Raw genomic sequence first — 12,875 nt, 5'->3', positions numbered from 1 at the left:
AAGGGGGCTTTGCACTCCTCCCGGGCTTCTCTGTTCCGACAGGGTCTGCCGTCTGCAGGGCCTCGAGCCGGCCTTCCGAACCCCCAGACAATGTCTGAGACGCACAGCCGATTGCCATGGAGACGGGGCTTTTCCCACGGAGGCTCGTGTGTCACACACTTGTGCATCAGCAAATTTTAGCTGTGACGCACGCACATCCAGACTGACGTCAGAGCCCACCACGACCTCTGCGTCTACCGCTCACAGCCAGCCTAGCTCTTCTGGCTTTTTAATGGCGTCATGTGAGTCAGCTTGCCTTAAATCTCTGGGATTGTTTTCTTTTCTTTTTTTTCCTCCCTAGAACAAGGTGAGGAGACATACGCACATGCCTTTAACGTCAGTGCCTTTTTCTGTCTCTTTCCGCTGTCATCACCTACACTGCGAGCTCCCTGGGATTCAGGCTTCACCCTTTATTTTCCTGTCTGTTCTGCAGCCCCGCGGTGGCGAGCCAGGTAGGCCAGAAAGAGTCAGGCAGCGGCTCAACGGCCCCCTAGCAGCTGGGGACCTGTGCTAGGCAGTTTCTCTCTCAGAGCCCCGGGTTTCTCTTTTATAAAAAAGGCAGTTAGATGTCGTGTCTCCTGAAATGTAGGTAGCAACAAATGATGCTGTTTATCTCATGTGCCTTTCGGATGGTGGGACCTCGTTCGGTGCTAACCTTAATGTCATTATGCACGGAGTGAAGGCATTTGTTGACTGAGGTGATGGGTGGACAGATCTCTCTGGATGATCTCCTTGCAGAGGCAGAACAGAGAAGTTCCCAAGTAGCATAAATGAGGGAAGAAGACCCATCATCTCTGGACCATCTTTGGGGCTCAGGGGCAGGATAGGTAGGGGGCGAAAGCTGCCAGATCATCTCTTCTGAGCCAGGAGCTGAAATTACATTTTATCAAATAATCCTCACAGGTCTCTCTGTGACCGTGCATTACTGTGCCCGTTTTACAGATGGGAAAATAGGGACCATGCTGCAAACTCTTCATCATGACCTGTTTTTTATTCTTTGGGATGCTCAGACTACAAATCCCAGCCTGCCTTGCAGTGGGTGTGGCCAAAGGAGTGAGCAGAAAGTGACCTATACCCATTAGGACCCGGTCAAGCTCCTATATGTGCCTCCCCACCCTGCCCCTTCCGGCAGGAAGCAGAACGCTCCGGAGGCCTGGAGCAGCGGTTCTCAAACTTGAGCTGCTTCAGAACCCCTGGAGGGTGTGTGGAAGCCCAGATTTCTAGAACCCCCCTGAGTGTGTGATTCAGTAGGTGTAGGGTAAAGCCTGAGAATCTGCCTTTCTGACAAACTCCCAGATGAGGCTACTGGTTCAGGACCACACTTGGAGAACGTCTGTTCTAAGTGCTGGCAGACTACAGGGTAGAAAGTGCCCGAGTCCCTGAATCACCATATGGAGGAAAAGACCCCGCGGTATTTAATATTTGAAATTTTGTGTCACGTTTCCGCAATGTGAGGGTTTATGTATTATGGCTGCTAGAAGGACACTAGAAATAAAAAAAGTCGTGTCCATGTAGAAATGGATAGTTTTATAGGAAACAAAAGCTGCCAGATGGGCAATGGGGAGCCATGGGTTTCACACCCGGATGTCACCAGCTCAGATCCTTCCGGAAGCTCCCATATACTTTCTGTGGACCGTGGTCCTGATACCAAGAGCTGCTTTCAAATTCCTCCGAATATGAAGAAGGGGCTGTCGTCGGCTCTCAGGGACACAAGCCTAGAAATGAAATCGCCCGGCTAAGCAGGGTCCCCGATTCTGTTCAGTCTTTGTTACTGGGATTCAACCACCCTCCTTCCTCTTGCTTCTCCCTGCCATTAGCTCAGCTCAGAAGCAAACACTGTAACTGGAAGGTGCTGCCCACTTCCTCTGTGCCAGGCACCGTCTAAGGTCTTTGCGTGTATGACCACGCTGAAGCCTAGCACGTTCTTCCTGATCGCGTGCAACGTTTTCTAACTCACAGCCAGCAGATCGACCTTCTCAGAGCCACGCTTTGAACACGTCACTCTCCTGATCAAAACCTTCAGGACCTCTTGACAGCCTAGAGAGCAAAGTCTAAACTCCCCAGCAGGACCCGAAATTCTCTCCCAAATCTCACGCACTTGTCAATCCTAACCCCTGATTACAGCCTGCATCAGTCATTCCTAAATGTTAGTGTGTATCAGCACTCCCGGGAGGATTATTGGCCCTCCTTAATGAAAGCAGCTGGTGATGGAAGCCAGGAAGTTGTAGTTTTGACAAGCTCTCTCGACGATTCTCGTGCCAATGGTCTAAGAACTACACCGTGAGAGGCACTGCTTTTAAACACTATTTTATTGTTACTCACAGCATTGAAACAACCAATCCCCTACTCCCTGGTGCCAATTGGACTTTTTATCAGACGGAAACTATCCTTTATGTTAAAGCCTTGTTACAGCAGCTAGAATTCTCCTAAGGGACACATGAAATTTGCCTTTCTCCGCTAGACTGTGGGGAACACAAGGCACCTGATCTCAGTACCCCTCGCAAATTTCTGTCGTCTTGCTAACTCCTGTCCTCCCTGCATCACAGCCAGACCCAATGCAAGGCCTGATGCAGAACAGGGATTCCAGGGGCGCCTGAGTGGCTCGGTGGTTACGCGTCTGCCTCCGGCTCAGGGCGTGATCCCGGTGTTCTGGGATCAAGCCCCGCATTGGACTCCTCCGCTGGGAGCCTGCTTCTTCCTCTCCCACTCCCCCTGCTTGTGTTCCCTTCTCTCGCTGGCTGTCTCTATCTCTGTCAAATAAATAAATAAAATCTTAAAAAAAAAAGAAGAAGAAGAACAGGGATTCCAGAAATACTGCTTAGATGAGATTTCCATCTTTGTGCATTCAGGCAACAACGACGTTGGGTGGGTCAGGCAAGGTGAAAGGATGTGTCTCTCCGCAGCCCACACCCACCTGAACAGAGAATTTACCGTGGGATCACCATCTCTGATAATTTTGGATAAATCTGTGGATAATTACCTATGGGACCACTTTCTCTCGCCTTCCAACTTTCTTATTGAACACCTTAGCTTCCCTAGGATTTCTAAGCTTTATGATTTTCTGAAAAAAAAATATTTAACCAGACGTTCGCACTCAGCTTTGGTAAAGTAATCAGAACAAACTTTAATTTGGTGTTTCAATTAAAACTCTGCCAAAGCATATCGACACTGCCAGATTGAAAACTGATGGTGGGGAAAAGGCCGTTTTTCTAAAAATACCAAGTCTTAGAATTCTCTATAGTTTCCAGCTACTTGAAAGAGAATCTCCATATGCAGGGAGTCCTGCTTGTAAGCATTTCGTTGCAGAAACGGGCACATTTCGTTTTCCGAACAGGCTCATCTGAGGTTGTCCTTCCAAGAACTGTGGGCAACAGAAGGCAAAACCTACCTGTACCACCTCCCTTTTAACGCCGATCGTGGGCAAGATTTTGAGTCTGGGCCTCAATTTCCCCATTTGTAAAATAAGGAGGTTTGGACTCAGGGACTCAACTACAGCCTAGGGGCCAAGTCAAGCCATTGTCTGTTATTATAAATGACGTTTTATTGAAACACAGCCACATCCATTCATTCAAGTATCGTGTATGGCTGCTTCCACAATGTAAAGTCAGAGCTAAGTCATTGCAACAGAGACCCTCCTACGTCTGAAATATTTAGTGTATGTATAGTTTTACAGAAATATTTGCCAAACTGTTTTTAATAGATTTTTTTTTTTTTTACAGAAGAGTATTTTTACAGAGTATTTCTTTATAGAAAAGATTTGCCAGACATTGGACTGGGCAATGGTCTGTATCCTTCCCATTATAAAGGTTTCAGAGAAGGTTCATTCATTCATTTACTCACTCAAACTGAATCTGAAATTCTAGGATGGGACCCAGCACCATTCCTTTTCACAAGTTCCCCAAGAGATTTGTCCGCACGCTAGACTTTGAGACATTCTGGTCCCAGCAACTCTGTTGCAATGATCTGTGACCTGTTCTCCATTAAACACTGAGTGACCAAGTAAGGATACGGAAGGGCAACTTGATAACACACGCCAACAAGCATGCATTGTGCCCCGATGATGTCCAAGGCTCGCTCTTTCCAGCACGGGAGATACAGAAAGAACAACTTGGACCACCTGTCTGCTGTCATGAAGCTTGCATTTTATCCAGGAGCCCCTAGAAACAATGCTCCCACTGGAGGTTTCACTGGCATGGGGAGAAGGGTCACCAGAAAGTTTTAAGTGGATGCAGGACATGACTCATTTCATTATAATCAGACCACTTTGAAGGGCATCTGTGGCGGCCAGGGTAAGGATCCGATTTTTCTTTGCTTCCCCAGGGCCTGCAGGATCCCTAACACACAGTGGTTACTCAGTAAATATCTGTGGAATGAGTGCACCAACAAACAGACAAAGGAGCGCTTGGGAAATGCTTTCTAAGCTACAGAGCGTCATAAACATGAATGGGTGAGTGCTACTACTTGAAGATTACTACATGCCCTCCCAAATCAAAGCAAAGCAAACTCAGCGACTTCATTGTGTGACCCCTTGCGGGGAAAAGAGAAGTTAGCACCTGCCACCGTGAGGGATATAAGCCCAACCAGGGTTTTCCCCACCCAGCCTCTGGGAAGTGGAAGGGCTGTAAGTTTCTACCCTACAGCACGGCCTCACGGGGGACTGTCTCCATGTGCACTCGCTCTCACTGGTGACATCTGAACACCTCCCCCCCCCCACCCCAGGAACCACCTACTGGACCCAGACAGTAAAACTAAAATACCACCACCACCATGTACAATTTACCGAGAACTTACTAGATGCCTGCCGCTGCACTGAGCACTTGTATGCATGACCTCATCTCGTCTACGCAACAGCCCGGGGCTGGGGGAACACATAATAGGTCTTTGATTCAAGGGCTTTTTAGGTGAAGGAGCCAAACCAGAAATAAACTTCATTTTTCTTTTGATGGTTTATTTGTAGAAATGAAAATAATGCTAGCAGCTACATGTACGGCACCTTATTGCATGTCAGAAATGGTTCTTGGCATTTTTTGTGGATCATCTCACTTCAAGCTCACAGCCACTCCAGCAGGTGGGTGTCCTTTATCAACTTTACAGAACAGGACACAGAGGCGCTAAGGTGTCAGGGACTTGGCAAACGTCACACAAGTAGAAGCAGCAGAGCCATCAACAGAATCGCAGGAGCGTCCAACCAGCTGACAGGCAGGTGGCTTCTGGCTAAGCACCTGCCACGGTGGGGGGCCCACATTTCCTCATAGGGCAGCCCATCCTGTCTCCAGGCATGAGGACGTCTCAAACTATTTCCTTCTATTGACTCAAAACAGGTGTCTCCGCTCCTGGCTCATTTCCACCAGGCATTTCTATCCTACTCCCAGCCTCAGCCACACCTGTATTCTTCTGAAACATCACAATGACTCCCCTTCCCCGTGATCGGCATCATCAACCCCAAGTTTGTGAATGTAGCAACAAGTATGTGCCCCAGAGAAAATCAGACAGAACCAGGCTGGAGTCCCGACTCTGCCATTCGGAGCTGGTCAACAGGGTTAATGACATGGATGACAATGCCCGGCTCCAAGCCACGCTGTGGGACCAAGATGCCATTAGGTGCACATGGGACAGAGTAGGTACTCAAGCAGTGATCCTCCAACTTTGTCATCTTAGCACAGAGTGAAAATGCCGCATCAATGAGACACACACCCTACAAGTGAAGGGAAATGCACTAGAACTGGTTTGAAGATGTCAAAAAAGAGGAAATAATACTTTTTTAAGAGAAAGGAGAACACGTTATTGAAACAAACTGTGTGCTAGCCAATAGGCTCGACACTTCTGCATTTTCTAAGTTTACAACCTATAAGGTAAGTGTCATCAGCTTCCTTTCGCAGATGAAAAGGACTGGGACTCAGAGATGTCGAGCAACTTGCCTGAAGTCACACAGCTTTTAAACAGCAAATTCAAACTCAGCACTCCTGACCTGCATCTAGTTCTCTTTCCACTACCAGTCTTCTTTCCCCTCCGACATCTGTCCAGCCAAGGTTATTACCAGTGTGTTTGCTCAGCTCTGGAAAGCTGTGGATCATCTGAGCATTGCAGATACACGGGGGAGCTAGATGCCCAAGTTTGCAAAGTAAATCCTGAAAAGTCTTGGAGGAGGACCTGCGAGGCTGCCAAATTAATCCGAAGGAGGACTCTATAGAGGAGGAGGGAAGGGAAGACCGGCTGGGGAGACAGATTTTTGAGCGTCTTTTCGTGAAATCTAAAAATTACTAACCTTCTACATGTCAGAAGATTTTTTTTGTCAACACATGCAAGAGCGCCCTGCTGAGAAGGAGCCCAAATGAGCAGATGGGTGAGTTCGCAGACTCAAAGACGTTGGAGTTGGAAAAGTCCCTGCTGACAGTCTCCAAAGGACAGGCCCAGAAACCCCAGCCCTGCCTTGCCCACTGTGAGCTGGGCTGGGCGAAATATTCCTCCGGGAGCCAGCAGGCTGCTGGCCGGGGCTGGAATCTCGCTCTCTGGAAACGAGGGCAGACAAAGGTCTTCTTGTTTCGTATGATGACGTTCCTGCCTCTACTTTCAGCTCCCACCCCTCCCCTCTACGTCTCTCCGTTTTCCACTCAATGTCTCACCACCACTTCAACATTAACCCTTGTGGGGACGGGGGTCACATCCCTCTGCGACAGGTGGAGACTTACTCAAGGCCACAGAGCTGGCATTCAGATGAGTCAGGAGGACATAAGTATAGCCAAATCCATCTGTCCTCAAAGACCATAAGATTGCCACAGCTCCATGCTGCCTCTAAGGAAATAGAGAATTCCCCTTTTTGTACTCCAGAAAATGACAACTCAGAGATGTCACAGGAATTGCTTGCAAATGGGATGATAAAACCAAAGATAAAATCAATAGACAAAAATGGAGACATAAATCCCGATATCCTTCCAAATTGGGAATCGTCAGCAGTTTCTTTGGACGTGAGGCGAATGGAGGCCCTGAGCCAGACCTGGTGGGTACGGGCCAGTGGAGGTACGGTAATGTGGTCCACATGCAGGACTGTGGGTGTCTGGCCCTAAGTTAGCGGTAAGATCAACCCCTGGCCCAAGTTAGTGAGAAGATCTACGCCAAGTGTGGCCTGAGGACCAGCAGCTTCAGCAACATGGGGGCGTTGGTAGAAACGCAGGCTCTTAGGCCCCCTCTGACCTACGCAATAGATGGGATCGCTTGGGTGAGATCAACGTGTGATGTGTGTGCACTGAATTTTAAGCAGTCCTGCCCCGGAGCAAGGGCTCTGAAAGTACGCCTTCCTTAAGAACTGCGGCGTTCATTGAAAATACAGATTCCCGGGTCGCACATTCGTGTCCCTGGAGGGGCTTTATAAAAATACAGACCCTTGAGTCCCACCCCCAGAGATGTTGACGTATTTGGTCTGGGGTGTGATCTGGGCATCAGGATCTCAGGCGTCTCCCCTGGTGGGTCTACTGTGCAGCCGGGGTTGGGGAACCACTGAACCAGAGCCAGACAGGCTCTGCTAAGAGTCTCACGTGAAGATGTCAGTGGCCGACTACTTAGAGAAATTTAATTCAGACCCTGTGAGAGCCAGGTTCCTACTCCACGCCAATTAAATAAGAATCTGCGGATACGAGAACGGAGCCTCAGCCAGTGTTTAAAGTTCCACGGATGGAACTATTTGCAGCCCAGCCTGAGGCTCGCCGACAAACGTGTCTAACACGGCATCTGGTGCATGGTAGGTGAGTTGTAAGTGTTACAGACTATTCCTTAATAATAAATGAGTGTGCTCATGGCAGCTACTAACAATTCACCAATTCACTCGGCTAACATGCCCCCACTTGCTCTGCGTATTAGCAGAGGCTCAGAGGAATTAGCCACTGAGGACTCAATTCCAGACCTCTGAGCCGGGCTGACAAGCTCAGGAGGACTGGAGGCTCTTTCTGTGGCCCTCAAACCACAATCCAGCTCTACGTGGCAGCCAGGCCGCCTTCCTCTACAACACCCAAGTTTCTAGAATAATTTACAGGGATAGCCCTAGACTCCCAGAACGTCCCAGCAGCGTCTTTGACCAGACAGCTCAGAATCACCACTCACAGGCCAACAATGTAACACACTCTTGTGAAATATGAAATCCCAACCGCCGACGTTCTTGGGGGTAAGAAACGTGAATTCTAGTGACATCTGTGACATTAAGCAACCATGAGACTTTGGAGCAGTCACTTTCCCTCCAGACTCAGGGTCTTTGTTAAGGTTAATTTTATGTGTCAACCTGGCTGGGCCACAGTACCCCCGGTATGTAGTCAAACATGATTCTGGATGTTTCTGTGAGGGTGTCTTTAGATGAGATTAACACTGAAATTGGACTTTGAGCAAAGCAGACTGTTTTCCATAATTGTTCTCTTGTTTGCAATTCCTGAGGATTTTGGATCTTCCAGCCTCCTAATCACAGATATTTTTTTTTTAAAACAAAACTCCTTATACACACACACACACACACACACACACACACACACACAGAATTGGTTCTTTCTGTGGTTCTGTAGAACCTGGACTAACATGGTCCTCAACTATAAAATGGGTGTTGTGTGTGCTTGTTATGGGTTATTGCCTTAGATAATAAATTCCAAAGCGTGATTCCTGGAATGATCACAGAAGCTTCTCAAAAGGAAAAAAAAAAATCGTAATCACACATGTGAGGAAAAACCAGCTTAAATAAAGAGGTATAAAGTTAACGCAGGACTTTTCAGAGCCTTTAATATGCTCATGTACACTGTGACTGTGGCTTGTCTACAACATACCTTAAATTGACTTGATTATGCTATTTAATTGTTGTATGAACATTTAAGGTTTCTTAAACTAGGGTCCATAGACCCCTTCATCATGAAGGAATGGGTCAAGGGGTCAGTCCATGAATTTAGATGGGAAAAATTACTTATTTTCACTGGCCTTCAATTTAGGCACTGGTAAACTACAGCCCATGGGACAAACCCAGCCCCACTGACTGTTTCCAGAAGTAAGATTTTACTGGAATACAGCCATACCCATTCTTTCCCATTTTGTCTGCGGCTGTTTCTAGTTACAATAGCAGAATCGAGTAATTGTGAAAAAGACTGTCAGTTCTGCAAATTCAAAAAATCAGAAACATTTACTCTCTGGCAGTTTACAAAATAGCTTGTTGACCCCTGCTCTAACTGAACATTTACCATTTCCTTCAATTATGAATGTAGACAGAGCACAGTAGCATTAATAGTCATTAATATAATAGTCCTTGTCATTAATAAAATCAAAGCACTTTGGTATCACAGCATATTTGAAGCAGATACCTCAAAATTGCATTTACACTGTTCACTACTTTGTCATTATGATCGTTACTAGACGTGTTGCCTGATCTTGTTATTTAATGAATTAATAAAGATACATGTATATTCGTATTTTTAAAATGGTTTGTTTTGAATTTTGAGAACTGTATTTCGGTATAATTGGCTTCTTTTGTAATCCTATTAATTTTATTTAATGCATTTGAAGATGTTTTTCTGAGAACGCCATAGGCTGACTGCCGAAAGGGTCCATCACAGACGGCAGAGAACAATGCTGATCGAAAGAGACTGTCTTCCTAAGATCACGCTGTGGAAACAGCATTTTCCTTGAGCGTTTTTGTGCTTCCCCAAGCCCTGCAGAGACAGATAAGAGAGGTGCAGAGTCTGAAATTGGACCCATAACTGACAATTTCAATTTGGATGGGAAGACAAGCATTGTTCTCACGAAATCAATGTCATGACCATGACCTCATCGTCCCTCTCAGCATCTCTGGGCCGTCATGAAGAATGAGATTTTACAGATGAGGAAATGGGTCGCGCAGTCTCTTCTTGGCCCTTGGTCATTTCCCATTAACAGGGACGCTGGCCACAGGGATGTGGGGCCAGTCTTCAGGTTTGGATTTTGCTGTAAGACCCAATAGGGCCGGTTGCTTATCTTCTCTGTTTCTTTCCAATAACTGGGAGGAGGAGAAATTCACCCAAGTCTGGGCACAAGAGTGTGTGCGATCTGGTCCCCCTTAAATCCAGACAAAATATGGGACTTTCCTAGGTTGGATTTCACATCTGTGAGGTGTGGATACTATTAGCTGCTCTGCTGGTGGTGATGGCCATTAATTTATGCAGTGGATGCTGGAACCAGGCAGGGGTTAGGGGTGCTGACCCCCTCACCGTTGAATATCGGTGTACAACTTTTGCCTCCCTGAAAACTTAGCTTTAATGGGCTACTGTTGACTGGAAGGCTTACCAATGACATAAAATCGATTAGCACATATTTTGTATATGACATGTATTATATACTGCAGTCTTAAAATAAGACAAGTTAGAGAAAAGAAAATGTTACAAAGAAAATCATGAAGGGGGTGTCTGGGTGGCTCCGTCAGTTAAGCATCCAGTTCTCGGTTTTGACTCAGGTCACGATCTCATGGGTCATACGATGGAGCCCTGAGTTGGGCTCTGTGCTCAGCAGGGAGTCTGCTAGAAGAGTCTCTCCCTCTGCACCCCCCGCCACTAGCTCTCGCTCTCTCTCTCTCAAATAAATAAATAAACCTTTAAAAAAAAGAAAATTGGGGCTCCTGGGTGGTTCGGTCAGTTAAGTGTCTGCCTTTAGCTCAGGTCATGATCCTGGGGTCCTGGGATCGAGCCCCACGTTGGGCTCCCTGCTCAGTGGGGGAGTCTGTTTCTCCCTCTCCCTCTGTCCTTCCCCCTGGCTTGTGCTCTCTCTCTCTCTCTCAAATTAATAAAATCTTAAAAAAAAAGAGAGAGAGAGAAAATCATAAGGAAGAGAAAACACGTTCACAGTTCTGTGCTGTAAAAAATCCGCATACGAGTGGACCTGCGCACCTCACACATATATATATACCTATGAATCTATGTGCACCTCTATACACACGTGTGTGAAAGCATAAACATACATGATTGTACATGTATGTACAAGGTGCATATATGCACATATACATATATAAAATATGATTGTTGAGGGCAATCGTGGATCTGACAAACTGAAAAATTCCATAAGGAATTAAGATTTAGGATAACGGTGTAGATCAGCACTGACTTGTTTATTTAACATAATTCACCAAACGCCCAGTGTAAGTCAGATCCAGTTCTGGGGGCTAGGGTACAGCCAGTATTCCTTTAGTGAAAAAGAAACACCAAGCCTTCAGTCCCATAGAACACACGCTTCAGTAGGGGAAAGACCAGCAATGAGCGACAAGCAAATACTAAAGATAATTTCAGAGAGAGAAAAATTCTGTGAAGGAGATGTGCCCGGGAGCCATGATTGAAGAGGGGGGGACAGGTTAACGTGGATGGTTGAAAAAAACATTTCAGTGGAGGTACATTTCAGCTGAAAGATGAAGGTCCAAGGAGGCAGCCACAAAGGTCTGCAGGGAGCGTAGGAATGCTTGGTGCAAAGATGTGAAGGTGGGAATGAGATCATCACGGTCCAGGAGGGAAGAAGGGTCAGTCTCAGCAGTGTAGCCGGCAAGGGGGACATGGGTAGGAAATGAGTGTGGAGCGCCTAGTCGGGCTTGCGGGCCAGGGTTAACTGTTACAGGGTTTTGCACAGGAGAGACAGAGTGATGTGACTCTTTTACTTGCCTGGACTCCAGGGAGAGCAGACGGGTACCAAGCACTACGGCTGGTTGTTGGGGTTGGAGCGGGCAGAGAAAGCTGGGGCCGGGAGCTCGCACTGACTGAGCACCAGCTGTGTTCAGCCACGGGTGTTCATTCTCCACATCGGCCCGGTGGGCGAGGTCTCATTATCTCTCCACTGGACAAAGTTGGAGCCAGAGACAGAGCCTGAGTGCCTTGCTCAGATTAGACCACTCATGCCACCTGCCCTGCCATCAGGACAGCCCTGTGCCTTGAAAATACACATAGGAGAGACCTTGGAGTCAAACTCCAGCTGCGTGCCAGCCCTCTCGGGGTCCATCAGCCCCAGGAGGGAGAGCCTGCCCCTCTTCTTTTGCCGCCTCACTCCCGCAGGGCAGTACTGAACCCCACCAAAGCCATGTCCCGACCTAATGAATCTGCCTCCTGTAGATATTTATGCACACACATGCATGTACAATCCCTTCTCCCATGCCTACAATACACATACATGTAGCTACAATTCATGTGTGTGTATATAATGTATAATTCATCTATTTCGCTCCCTCTCCACCACAGGGTACATGTCCATGGGGACAAGTGCAGTAGCGCCCCCTGGCCCCTCACCTTCACCTCTGCCTTAAAGACGAGGCTCCACTACCTGGGAGAACTCCCAAGGGCAAGACCTTGTATACCCTCGCATGCTCAGAACCCCTTAGCGGCTTCCCGTGGCCCACGGGGTGGAGCCCGGCTCATTCCAAGGCCACGGAGCTCCCACGACCCGCCCCTCTCACTTCGGGTCTGGCTCCTCTCACTGATGGTCCTGCAGCTCTGGGAGCTTCCTCTTGACCTCTCCTCCCTGCTCCTTGCCCATGCCTTCCCTCTGGCTGCCACCTTCTTCATACTCGTCATCCATCTCTCTCCAACCCCTCCTTCCAGCCGTGGCCCGACGTACCTGCACCTCAAGGCTTTTCCTGACCTCCCTGGGTCACGGTCCTATCCCCCTAACACCCAACGCGAGGCTCACTAGAAACACCCACCCCGTCAGCACCGAGAGGTCAGGGACTGGTTCGGTCCCCCCAACTTCTAGTGGAGTTTCAGAAAATAACATCTCCCCAGGTGGATGCCAGGGTGATGTCCCAAACAGCAGAACTGGAGAAGGTCCTCCAGAGGCTTATCTTCCAGCCCTTTATCTTGTTCTCAAGCAGG

General features: G+C 47.8%; 1 protein-coding gene across 1 annotated transcript in view; it reads right to left on the bottom strand.

Annotated features, from left to right (window-relative positions):
- The window catches only part of KCNQ3 (potassium voltage-gated channel subfamily Q member 3), a 127,478-nt gene extending 114,896 nt beyond the window's left edge, over positions 1-12,582 (bottom strand). Inside the window, exon 1 of the mRNA XM_087864890.1 lies at positions 12,482-12,582. Coding sequence (XP_087721016.1) covers positions 12,482-12,582 — 101 coding nt within the window. The remainder of the gene's footprint in view (positions 1-12,481) is intronic.
- Positions 12,583-12,875: the final 293 nt, after the last annotated feature.

This window comes from Ursus americanus, chromosome 9 (assembly GCF_024610735.1).
Source record: "Ursus americanus isolate L20-20 chromosome 9, mUrsAme1.1.p, whole genome shotgun sequence".
NCBI lineage: Eukaryota > Metazoa > Chordata > Mammalia > Carnivora > Ursidae > Ursus > Ursus americanus.
The sequence above is the reverse complement of the archived record's forward strand: the minus strand, read 5'-3'. Positions and strand labels throughout refer to the sequence as shown.